Source organism: Balaenoptera ricei, chromosome X (assembly GCF_028023285.1).
Source record: "Balaenoptera ricei isolate mBalRic1 chromosome X, mBalRic1.hap2, whole genome shotgun sequence".
Taxonomy (NCBI): domain Eukaryota; kingdom Metazoa; phylum Chordata; class Mammalia; order Artiodactyla; family Balaenopteridae; genus Balaenoptera; species Balaenoptera ricei.
Window position 1 is genome coordinate 110,738,876 of NC_082660.1, and position 13,591 is coordinate 110,752,466.

The window sequence follows — 13,591 nt, forward strand, 5'->3', positions numbered from 1 at the left end:
CTTGAAAAGACAATGTAGTACTGTTGTTAAAATAGTGTACTTTTTGTCAGACACCCAAAAAGTTTAATTCAATATCAAGCTTGTAGTAGGAACAGTGACTGTATTAGCAAATATGATTGCTCACCTAAATCAAAAGCATTGAGTTAAAAATTAACATGGGAAAAAAGGTAATACTTTTAGTAGAGGAAAGAGGGTAAAAATGGTTATTAAATGCAAAAATTATTTCTACTGAAGCTTGGTTGAGTTTTCTTCACCAAATCAATCTCTACGTTAAACCTGTTTTTATTTAACTTGTCTATTGCATATACCAAATGTGTACTGATACTCTATCGTTTGGCATCCAGTATCAGGAGACGGGCCAGAGGTTATGCCTTAAATAAATTAGTGTGGCTGATCTTTATAAAGTAGTTTTCTATTTTAAATTAACTGGTGTAAATATTTAGAAAAAGAAAAAAAATTCTAAAAAAAATTTAGAAAAAGAAAAAAAAGATTCATCCTTTTAGTGTAGGTTTATGAGACACTTAAAAATTTTTTTTTCTTAAGTGGAGTAATACCACAAAACTAATTTTTCTTTGGTCCCTCTCTGTTTTTCAAAAGCACAACCACTATCCTACAAATGAAAAATGAAACATGCTGTCCCTTTTTTATCATTTATTTTATTCCATTTATCAGTTGGCCACCCATCAAATTACAAAGCGAGGATGGAACATAAATCTTTATTTGTTAAGCATTCTGAGGTAGTGGATTTATATGGATAGCCATATATAGTCATATAAGTTTTCTCATTCTAAAGGACCCAGATCACGTAGGATATTATCCGTTAATATACCTGGTATTTTTTTTTTTTTGATAAAATTTTATTCTTATATACAGATGCTTTTTCTATGTGATGATATTTGGCTTTGAGTGAATATTCTAACACTCAGCTTTGTGAAAACATATATTTACTACACTACCAGTATTTATATATTCATTAATGATATGCATGTACTAATAGTCTGAGGATTTTAAGTACTAGGCCTACAATATTGAGTACATAGTAAATTAAATGTATTACAGAATGAACAGAGAAATGGAAATTGAAAAAGGCTGAGTTAAAGATGATATAAACAATATTTTTAAATGTCAGCTAATTATCATGAATATACCTGGTGTTTTTAAGGCTGCAATTTGTTGAGATTTTAAAAGTGGTTTTTGTTTTCCTTTTTGATAAATAATAAAGAATTTAAATCTAATGTACAAGCAGAGTTAACATAGTTAAATATATGGTGATGTTTTATGTAATTTAAAATATCTTAAATACTGAATGAGTTTTTAATACAGTATTTTAAAATGCTCATGTTAAATTTTTTCAAGGAGGACTTGCTGCGTTTAAAGAAACAGATGAGGGTATTCTGTCAGATATGTCAGCATTACCTGACCAACGTGAATACCACCGTTAAAGAACAGGTTAGTAATTACTATAGATAGCAGTCTTTTGTAAGCAACCCTGAATAAATATCTGAACTAATATAGAAAATTTAAGAAATACTGAAATTGGGCAAAGTAGAAATATCTTGTATCTGTATATATACCATGCTCAAAAAATAGATTAACGTTAATTCCATGTGGAGCATTATAGATTACCCTCATGTTGCAGTTATTCTGTGTTATTGTTTCTTTATGCCACACATGGTAAACAGACCCATATATACAAAGTAGGTGTATGCAGTTACATAAATTATTCCTGAAAGCAACAAGTATAACAGGTATGCCTCAGGGAGGAAAGGTCCATCTGGTTTTGTTATCTCTGAGAGTATTATCAGATGTTGGCATTCCTGCCCATCCCGATTGTGTGGGTTATTTTTTCTTGTGTGGACTTTGAAATAAAAATTTTAATCACTTCCGTCTTCAGAGTGTTACCTTCCCACCACATATGCCCTCTTGATTCCATTGCTGCCAAGCTTCTCAGTCTGGAAATACATTGTTACTTGGTGCCATGGGTAGTTTTCCCATCTGTAAAATAACTTCTGATCCTGGGACCAAGAGCCTATTTAGTTTTGAACTGTAACAATAAAGGACTTGGAACATTTTCTTCTCTACAATTCAGATAAGAGGGACAAACTTTCAGAAGGTAGTAAAATGAGTTTATAGTTAATGTCTTAGAATAGGATTTCAATGAAGTATACACTGATCCAAACTTAATATATGAAGTATTACTTGATATATTTTCATAGGCCACCAAGATACTCAGCTTAATATTCCATATTTCTTACAGTGTTAGCACATAATTCCTTATGGGTTATTGTGTGTAATCTCCTTTATATATAATCTGTTGTTTAGGCCTTGGAGATTAATTATTTGGTCATTAAATAGCCTGTGTATTAGTCTTCCTAACAGCTTCCAGGAATATGTCCTGGTTAGCTCACAAGACCTGTCAATTCACCTAATTAGTAAATGTCACCATGCTTATCACTGTGTATCCTTACTGTGTATGTTGCAAAAGCTTTTGTAAACTCAGATATCTTGATAGGTATAAATTATTACTATAGTAGTAAAATGAGAGGAAGAGACCAAAAGAAGAGGTAAAAGCATAGAGGAAAAAATAAATGTGGTTAGTTCCAAAAAGGCAAAGCTATTATTAAAATCTGCTTTGAGCTCTATATTATAATCTGTCCTTCTAGTAGTAGTCTTCCATTAAATGTAATTTTCTGTTGACTTTGTGATCACAAAATTTTATTTTCCTTATCCCTTCCCAACAAATAATTAAATTTTTTCCAGTTACCTTCTGACTACCTTTACCAGTGTTTGACTCTATTTAAAACTCCTGGCAGAGTTTTTATAAAGCTCCTCAAGATATAACTTCATCCAAAAAAAAAAAGATATAACTTCAGCTTTATTGCTTTATTTATTTGTTTGTTTGTTTGTTTGTTTATTTATTTAGCTGTGCCAGGTCTTAGTTGTGTCATGTGGGATCTTTAGTTGTGGCATACGAACTCTTAGTTGCGACATGCAGGATCTAGTTCCCTGACCAGGGATCGAACCCAGACCCCCTGCATTGGGAGCATGGAGTCTTAGCCACTGGACCACCAGGGAAGTCCCACTTCAGCCTTATGTTTATTATACTGTCAGGTTTGCCTGATGATTAGTAAGCAGACCCACACTTGGTTATGTTTTTTTTACTTAATCATCACATATACTGACAATGAGAGTGCTTAAAAAGTCCTATAGATTTTGTGATCTCTCTTCTAAGAGATCTTCTAGGAGATATTCATCTTCTTGGTATAAGTGTTTTTCTTCCATAGAAGAAAAGAATGGTACCAGGTTTATACATTATTTGATATTTGAGAATGTATACCATGAGACATTGTGGTGTAGTGTAAAGGGTGGGGTTTGGAGTCAGAAAACCTGAGATTGAGTCCTGATTGCATGTTTTGATGATGTTAACATATTGTACAAATCACTTAAAAAATTAAAAGAAAATTGCTGAAAACTAAAAAGAATATTTGTGAAATTATCTTGCAGTTAGTAAATCACAATGCAAATATCAGTAGTTATTGTTGAAAAAATTACACTCTTCACCTTTAAAATCTTAGGAAAATACTAGACATGGCTTTTTCTTGAGAGTTTCAAATATAGAAAGTTGGATTTTATTTCCACATTAAATATGTAAGTTACTTGTGGCAGTTCGTGAGAAAATTTGGTTTATGGCATGCTATCCTTTTTTTTTTATTTTTTTTTATTTTTTTTTATACTAGGCCTTCACTATTCTATGTGATATTTTGATGATCTTCAGCCATCAGATTATGTCAGGAGGGCGTGACATGTTAGAGCCATTAGTTTACACCCCTGATTCTTCATTGCAGTCTGAGTTGCTCAGCTTTATTCTGGATCATGTCTTCATTGAACAGGATGATGACAATAACAGTGCAGGTAATTTTATTGCCATCTTTTTGTTAAATCTGTGTATCTACTATAAATCAAATTTAATTAACAGCAATGTAAAGTGTTACACTACTGTTTGATATTTTATTCTTAAAATGTGAAACACAGGTACATTTTCCAGTGCAATTTGTGTTTATTGCTTGTAACATTGTAAAGACAATGTGGTATCACAGAGTATAGGCTTTGGAATCAAATCTTTGTTTCTCACTAGTTGTGAGCTTGTTTTTCTAATTTGTAGCTACCTTACAGAACTGTACAAGTTAATTAAATTGAGCAAAGTGACTAGTATAGTGCCTGGGCATGTAGTAGGTAGGTACTCAACAAAATTTACTTCTCTTTCCCCTTAATCATTGGTAATACCAATATTCAAGTAATTAGAGCAGAATAAAGTATTTCTATAAATGACCTTTTTGTTGTATACTTTCATAGCATAATTTTTCTGTAGAAGTCTGGGGCAGTATAGAATGTTACAGGTAAATAATCAAACCAGCCTTGCCTAGTGTTAAGTTACTCTTCGCACCCTAATTGCATACACAGATGCCTTACTTGAACAAGAAATCGTGGAAAAACAGTATTTGGTGACTTCTTCTGGGGTGTTTTTTTTTTTTTCCAATTTGAAGTTAAACTTGAAGGATATATAACATCAGTATGTGTATGTCCATACATAAACTGACACATCACTGCAAAGCTTTAACTATATATAATTCTAGACATGGCTTGTAGCTTATTTTTTATCAATAGAGAGCTTTGTTCTCAAGTATTAAAAACTTAACCAGAACAGAATTGATGAGAAACCTAAGTAGCCAAAACAGATATCAAAATCCATGTACTAAAGTTTATATACTTAGAATTTTCCACCATTCACTTTCAGCTCTTGGTTTAGTTACACTTTATTTTTAACATTCATTTGACATTTATTGATCAGCAGGCAGTATACTAGATGCTATGAATATAAAAAAAATGAGGCATGGTCTTTTCCTTTAAGAATTCAATTCAAGTGGAAAAGACGTATCTAAAAACAAGTAATTATAATGTAACTTGATAAGTAATAGAGGTAGGTACAAAGTGTTGTGGGCATGTAGAGGAAGTTCTAACTGTTCTGTAGGAGTCAAAACACCATTGAAATAAGCTAACATCAGAAATGGATCCTAAAAGATGAGTAGGAGTTTTTAAAACTTCTATAGGAAAACATAGTTATATTCCCAAAACTGATACAAAATTGGTTTTGGTCTATAACCCTTTTGTTAGTTGGGGACTACCTCAACTTCATTTAGATCATAGGAAATAGGAATGAGAATAAGCTTGCCAATACTCCTAAATTTTCTGGGAGCTTCCTGGAATTACACTTTGTCTTACCTCCTTGGACTTCGTGTTTTTCTATTTCCACTTTAAAAATGAAATGTATTCCAGTTCTATGGAAAAGAATAAAATGTAACACATTTGTATATACCAACCACCAGCATTTGTCAAATTTTGCTCTGTTTCAGATTTGTTTTTTAAAGGAATAGATAGATACAAAAGAAGCCCTTGTTTGTATCCCTCCCCATCCCATTATTCTTTTTCCCTAGAGATAACTGCTATCCTGAATTTGCTGTTCATCATGCCTTTGCATTTTAATTTTATTTTACTAGGAATTTATGTATCTTTTAACAATATATAGTTTATTTTCTGTTGCTAGCTTCCACATAAATGGTATCATGTTGAACATTTTATTTTTCATCTTGCTTTTTTGAGTTAACATTATTTGTGAAATTTGTCAGTATTGACATGTGGTTATAGCTTATTCATCCTGACTGCTGAATATTATGTGATATGAATTAACCACACTTTATCCATTTTCATATTGACGAACATTTAGGTTGTTTCCATCTTTTTTCCTATTATAAATAGTGTTACAAAAATGTTCTTATACTCATCTCCTTGAGCACATGTGCAAATGCTTTTCTAGTGTACAGGCATACCTCCTTTTATTGCACTTCGTAGATACTGTGTATTTTTACAAATTGAAGGTTTGTGACAACCCTTCACACATGTCTATGGGTGCCATTTTTCCAACAGCATTTGTTCTCTTCATGTTTCTGTGTCTTTTTTTTGGTAATTCTTGCAACATTTCAAACTTTTCCATTATTATTATATTTGTCATGGTGATCTGTGATCAGTGATCTTTGATGTTACTACTACAACTCGCATGAAAGCTTAGATGATTACCATTTTTTTAGCAATGAAGTGTTTAATTAACATATGTACATGTTTTTAGACATAATGCTATTGCACACTTAGTAAGACTACAGTATAGTGTAAACAGAACTTTTATATGAACTGGGAAACCAAAAAATTCATGTGACTCATTGTAGTATTCCCTTTATTGCAGTGGTCTAATCAAACCTGCAATATCTCCGAGGTGTGCCTGTATACCTGAGTGGCATTGCTAGATTATATAGTCTGTGTGCATCTTAAACTTGACCACAAGTTGCCAAATTATTTTCCAAAGTGGTTTTATTCTTTTATCCTCCCACCAGCAGCATATGATAGTTTCCATTGCTTTTCATACTCATCTAACCCCTGGTATTGTAGACCCATGGTTATTTGATTTGTTAGCCCACATCAGACTAGAAGGGGAGAATAAAATAGGGAATGCTTCTAGAGGCACTGGCAACACATAATAATAATGGCAACTGACACTGTGAAAGGCCCAGTGTGTTAGACACTTCTCTAACATTCTTTAATCCCCACAAGAGAAAACGGTGGCTAATTTTTGATAAGTAAGAAGTGAAGAAACCTAAAAATCAGGGCTCAAAAAACTCTTAATATCTGGGTAACTTAGTCTGTAGGGGGAATAAGTCTGTATCCCTCTAGTTCCTGAGAACAGTACCAAACAATGATTGGAAACAATATTGTATAGAAATCCATTATAATCACAGAGTCATTAAGAAAAAGTTAGCTTGTATGTTCAGTGTACTCTTTTAAAAGAATGAACAGTACGTTTTAGGTGTCTAAGCAAATGACTTTGGCATTCTGGAATAGGCACTTTTGATAACAGAAACTTTTCGGATGGTCTGTCTTAAACAAATTCCTATTCTTAAAATTTGGTTTTTACTTACTAGCAGTTATCAAGGATTATCAGAGACAGGGTGAAATAAATACTTGTTTAAAAAGAGTTCTTATTTTATACACAGTATTTTTTATGTAAGTAATTTCATTTGTAAAATTTGTCAAGAGGAAAATTCTTTGCATAGCTTTTTATGTAAAAGGCTTCATTACAATTTTATGCACAGTATCAAATAATTTGAAAATCCTTTGGCAATACTTGGAGGCTGTAATCCGGCTTTCTCAACTGTGAATTTGGAAATAATTTTGTCCCTTTGATAACTGAATATCAAGATCTCACATAATGGATCAGAGCAGATATATGTGAAGTTACCTTAAAAAGACAGAATGGTTTCTAGGCCAGTCTAACTGAATATCTGTAATATGTATAAAGGAAGTATCTGTCAATAAAAGTTGGGTTTGAGGTTGGGTGGGGTCATCTTTAGAAGGGATAGGAGAATTTCTGAGGTTGTCTGCCCCTAAGGAAGAAAGAGCCTTACCCAGCAGATACTGAATATGCAGGTCTCATCGTCAAGCTATCCTGCTAGGGAAGTAGATTAATGTGTTAGGCAAGCTTAGCCTGATTTCACTAAACATCAGTTCCTCTCACTCACTCCACTTGTTCCTGTTCCATGTTCACTAAACAGCCTTCTGATTTGACGTCACAAAAATTTTGTGTATTGGAATAAGTGGGCTGGTCATTCATGAAGATATTGAGTGATTATAATTTTTATTTTATTTAAATGTTTTTTCCCTAATTTTTCAAATTCTCCAAAATAAAGATGTTTTATATTGAATTTGATATACACACACACACACACACACACACACACGCACGCACGCGCGCGCACACACACACACGCATAAGGCTGAAGTAAAATACAGATGGCTTAACGTTGGAAACCTTTTTCCCCAGATGGTCAGCAGGAAGATGAAGCCAGTAAAATTGAAGCTCTGCACAAAAGGAGAAATTTACTTGCAGCATTTTGTAAGCTAATTGTATATACTGTGGTGGAGATGAATACAGCTGCAGATATCTTTAAGCAGTATATGAAGGTAAAGTTGAAAAATGGATAGCGAGATATTTTCACGTCGCTTTTATGTTTGGTTGCCATTGAATTTTTTAATAGTAAATTACTTTTCTAGTGTAAAAGAAATCTCTTAAAATATTTAACATTTTCAGTAAATTTTCTCATACCTCCGATCCTCCATTAATGGACATTTTGGGTTTATTGAGTTCATTTGTGTTTGGAATATTGCAAACAGCTTGTCTTAGGTTAACTGTCACTAATAGAAATTGCTTTTGTGATTTAGTTTAAAACAGCAGGATGGTGTCCCTCCCCTGCTTGATGTAACATAAAAAAGTGTTTAGGAGTCAGAGAACTAGATAATACAGTTTTGGCTTGGTTGCTATGCAGCTTGTGACCTCGAGTAATTCAATACCTTTTGTGTCCTGCGTTTCTTCATCTGTTCCACTGTGATAGCTAAGGTTCCTTAAGCTCTGAAAATCTGATTTGAGTCACAGTGGGTTATTCACAAATTGTCATAAATATATGTGAGATTCTTTAACTTTTAAGTAGTAGTAGAAAGGATATTGTTGATTGTACTAACAGAATGTGACTAAATACGGTGTGATGATTTTTCTGTAATCCTTTTTCAAGTAAAATCTAATTATAAATGTACACATTTTTTAAGCTTTTGCTTTTACAGGATAAAATATGTAATACATTTATCAAAACCTAGTTAATTCTCTCTTCAGAATACTTTCCTATATGATAGAACCATTAATAAAGTACTTTGGAACTTAAGTTATTTGGCCTGATACTTGTTAGATTTTTTTTTTTTAAACTAAGGTTGTTTTTGAAGTCATTTTGCACATTTTAAACTTTTAGACTTAGGTATTCTAGATTAAAGTCAATTTTGTTAGTCATATAGGGGCATGGTTATCCTGTTATCTCTGGTAGTTGTTAATGTATGCATTTTGAAACAAGATCTTAAATTAGAAAAAAAATTCCTGTGCAGTGTGTAATGTAAATGCCAGATACAGTAAGTTTTCTTTTAAATGTTGTTAACAGGCTGTTAGTTTCTATAAGCCAAATCAGTAAATTTGGAAACTGCTCGTGAACTACATGCCATTAGCAATGAATAAGTTATGAACGTAACTGATTACATTCATTGTCTTAATAGTTCACAAAGAGCACAAGAACTTTGTTTCTGTCCTTTGTTTTATTTCTGAAAATCTGTATAACTTAATTATTGTTAAACAATATACCTCCTTAAAACCAACTGTGGAGCTTAATGTGATTAGATCTTAACTGTCTGATGTTTCTGAATTTACTGATGTTAGGGATTATGTGTTTAAAGATTATAATGAAGTTTTAGTAACATTCTTTCGTGTCTTTGAAGGCATAATTCTAGCCAGATAACATTCTTGTGATATGCTTATGTGACTAACCTAAAATTAGTCTTATTGTCCAATAGTTTTAAGAGACAAAGACCTAATTTGTACAAATTTCTTTTCTAGTATTATAATGACTATGGCGATATCATCAAAGAAACAATGAGTAAAACAAGGCAGATAGACAAAATTCAGTGTGCAAAGACCCTTATTCTCAGTTTGCAACAGGTAAGACATGAAGAGTACCAGGTTTAGGCTAACAAAATAAGCACTTAATAGTTTTCAAGGTAACAGTTGAAAACTGGGCAAAGGATGCAATAGACAGTTCATGAAAGTGGAAATGAAAAATACTCAATCTCACTAGTAGACATTGTACAAGTGAGATCATTTTTTGCTCTGAGACTGGCAAGATTGGCAAAACCTATAGCCACCTAAGGTATGGGAGAAACAGGTTCTGTCAGCAAGGTATATTGGTTCAACCTTCCTGGCAGGCAGTTTGGCAATATATGTCAAAATTTATAATGTGTATGCCGTTTGAGGCAGCAATTCTACTTTTAGAAGTTCATCCACAGTGGTAAATAGGATAAGTTTGCAAAAATGAGTGTAGAAGATTATACATTGCAAAGTTATTTATAATAGCAAGAAATTAGAAAATAATCCAAATGCCTGTCAATAGGATATTAGATGAATATATTGTGTAGTATTTCTCTGCAGTGGCTGTTGTGTAGCGCTTAAAATTGGTGTAGGTCTGTATTCATTAATTTGTAAAGATCTCTACAGTATATAGTTTGAGAATAAAAAAAAGATTGCAGTATAGCATCTCTATAAAATTGTGCACATCTCTGTGTACCTATTTGGAAAAAATAATCACCAAAATGTTAGCTGTGGTTAACTTGCTTTGGTAGGTTTCAGGTGAATTTTACTTTATTCTTTGTACATTTGCACATGTATTTTAATGAGCATTTATCAACCTTATAATCAAAATGCACCAGTCATTTTCATTTTGGCAGTGTCAAGGCATGTTTAATTAGGCAAAAATCATTTGCTTTGTATACTTTTGTCTGTAGAGACCAAATGCATGCAGAACATAACCCAACCCATTTCACTTTGATAAACTTTCTTGCTTTTTAGAGATCTAGGTATGAAAGTTCTTAATTTCATTTGCATATTTTGATATTCTTTATTAAAATTAATAGAATTTAAAAGGTTTTAAAGGCAGCATTTAAATAACTTTTGCTGTAAAATAATAGCTGTTTGCTGTAGAAAGTTTAGAAAATATTATAGGAAAACTAGAAAAAATACAACTTATCCTTAATTTTTTTCACTTAACAATGTTTTAATTTTTACCTTCCTAATCTTTTTTATGCCTACATGAAATCTTATTTTACAAAAATAAAAAATCATATTGTGCATTGTCTTGAAATCCTGAATTTTTCCTATTAATAAATCCTGAACACTTTCATGCCATTAAATACTTTCCTCTGCATTTTTAATGACTGTGTAGTATTCCATTTTATAGAGGGACTATAATTTAACCAAGATCTCTTCTCGTTTGATGTTGAGGTTTTTTACAATTCTTGCCATTATAAATAGCACTAAGACAAACATTTTTGTACTTATGTATTGTATACAAATATTACTGTTATCATTCCTTTTGGATAAAGTCTGATAATAACAATTACTTACTCAAAGGGCATGAAAATTCTAAAGCTTTCACTACACATTGCCAGATTGCTCTGTAGAAAGAAAGGTTATCTCAGTTTATGTTCCCAGCAGATCAGTGCCCATTGCACTGTATTCTTAAGTAGTAGCCATTATCTGTTAAAAATCTTGGCAGCTTGATAGTTGAAAGATTGTATTTTGTTTTGCTTTATGATGAAAGTTCTTGATGTGAACATCCATCATTTAAATGTCAATAAGAGCATAGTTGTTAGTTGGTTTCCTTTTTCTTTATATTTTTATATGCTATTTTAATATCCAGTTAATACCGGCAGAAAAGAATTCTGTCATAACTAATCTAAGGAGTTTCTAATGTCAATAACTACCTCTAGTCTGAATATATGAAGTGCTACAATTTTGGTCATTTGTATCATGTTTTTAAAAATCCATGTTTTAGAATGAAGTACAATGCCTTATTTATAGAACATCAAGTATATTTTAAATATAAAATGTAGTATTTTTAAATTAGATGTTAATAATCCATAGTTATTAAAAAACTTTAACGTGCTTTCTTTCTTTCCAAACAGCTTTTTAATGAAATGATACAGGAAAATGGCTATAATTTTGATAGGTCATCCTCAACATTCAGCGGCATAAAAGAACTTGCTCGACGTTTTGCTTTAACTTTTGGACTCGATCAGTTGAAAACGAGAGAGGCCATTGCTATGCTACACAAGTAATTTCCAAATATTTTATTCAGCTCTTCTGTTTGTTAATCATGAAGTTTTTTTTGTATCTTGCTTCTTTGTTTAGAATAACCAAGTTCAATTGATGCTTTATTAATTGTTTACAAATCTGTGGCATGTCTCCTTTCTTAAGAACCAGTTATAGTGCTATCTCTGTTAACACATGAATTGGGACTAAAACACCTTTTATAGAAAAGTCTTTGCTTTAATTAAAACCATACGAAATCTTTATAAATTACGTGAAGAAAAGCAACATATATTCATCAGGTATTATAGAATCTCTTTTAACAGTTTTTGTCATAATCTCTCTTGCTGGGTAGATAATTTTTTGAGATTTGATTTCTTTGTTTCAAGTTTTCTGTTTCTGGTTCTGTTCTCTATTTTGTAGTGACCTTTTCTCTTGTTTTGAGCCACAATCTTTATTTTGTGTGCATGTTTTCTTTGCCTTATCAAAATTGGAAATCATCTGATTTTATTTTAGGCATGTAATTTAGTGATCAGTTATACTTTTAAGTATATTTTAGAGCTCTAACATAACCAACATGTGGTTATTAATACCCTTTATGTCTTTATTGTGGATAAAGAGCCTTGCCTTTGGAGAAATCAAGAGGCTTGGGCTCTGTTTCATTGAAAGCTCTGTTTTGTGTCTTTTTAAAATTCCTGTTGCTTACTTAATTATGAAGTGTTAAATGTCTCCCTTCAGAAATTGTTCTGCTCTTTGTTAGTCCTATACCTTCCTCAACTTTAATTTACTCTCTCCTTTTCACTTTGCTCTAAAAGTCTCAAATTTCTTTTTATGCCTTTTAATACTTTGGATGAGAATTTTAGGTAATATTTAAGGACCACACATGTAGTAATTATTTTGAGAAGTAATATATTATTTACTTCATATATATATATAATGTTGGGTAGTTGTCTTGATTAATAGAGGTATTTATTGTTAAATAAATATAAAGTGGGCCCTGAGTGGAGTTTAATTTTTAAACTTTACTCTTCAGTGGGTCATTACAGATAGTCTTGAGTCATTATTTTTAAGTTGATCCTGTGTGTTATAGTTGATCTCCTTTGTGTCTTGAAAAATATAGAAAATGTACTGATCATTATGTGAAAGGATTTGGGTTATTTTCTATGGAAAAGAGAACTGAGGAGAGAATGTAGATATACCAAACCACATTTTAAATAAAGACCAGCTGGTGTGTGTATGTGTGTGTCTGTTTTGTTTTAAAGAAAGTAACAGTTGGGAATTCCCTGGCGGTCCAGTGGTTAGGACTTGGCGCTTTCACTGCTGGGGCGAGGGTTCAGTCCCTGATCGGGGAACTAACATCCTGCAAGCTACGTGGCGCAGCATGCCCCCCACTCCCCCCCCCCCCACCGGCCAAAAAATAAAAATAAAACCCAAAACAAACAGTAAAAGTGGCATCAAATGTAAATATATTTGCTCATTCTCGCACTATAGCCTCCTTATTCTCTCTATTCCTCAGATTAAATGCATGACAAGGGAAACATCTTAGTAGTGGGATGAAAGTATAGAGAAATTCCCTAAGTTATTTAATTTTGTATTGTAGTCCTTTAAATATTTGTCTTTTTTTGTTGTTGTTTTTGTTGCAGAGATGGCATAGAATTTGCTTTTAAAGAGCCTAATCCACAAGGAGAGAGCCATCCACCTTTAAATTTGGCATTTCTTGATATTCTCAGTGAATTTTCTTCTAAACTACTTCGACAAGACAAAAGAACAGTGTATGTATTTGCTAGAAATACTCTATTTAATTTTGTTTTG

The 13,591-nt window shown here is 32.2% G+C and overlaps 1 protein-coding gene across 5 annotated transcripts in view; it reads left to right on the forward strand.

Moving 5' to 3' along the window:
• STAG2 (STAG2 cohesin complex component) overlaps positions 1-13,591 on the forward strand; it is a 116,939-nt gene that overhangs the window by 85,376 nt on the left and 17,972 nt on the right. For all 5 annotated transcript variants that reach the window (XM_059911493.1, XM_059911494.1, XM_059911492.1 and 2 more), the window contains 6 exons: positions 1,357-1,449; positions 3,738-3,912; positions 7,928-8,067; positions 9,536-9,637; positions 11,656-11,804; positions 13,423-13,551. In XM_059911493.1, coding sequence (XP_059767476.1) covers positions 1,357-1,449; positions 3,738-3,912; positions 7,928-8,067; positions 9,536-9,637; positions 11,656-11,804; positions 13,423-13,551 — 788 coding nt within the window. The remainder of the gene's footprint in view (positions 1-1,356; positions 1,450-3,737; positions 3,913-7,927; positions 8,068-9,535; positions 9,638-11,655; positions 11,805-13,422; positions 13,552-13,591) is intronic.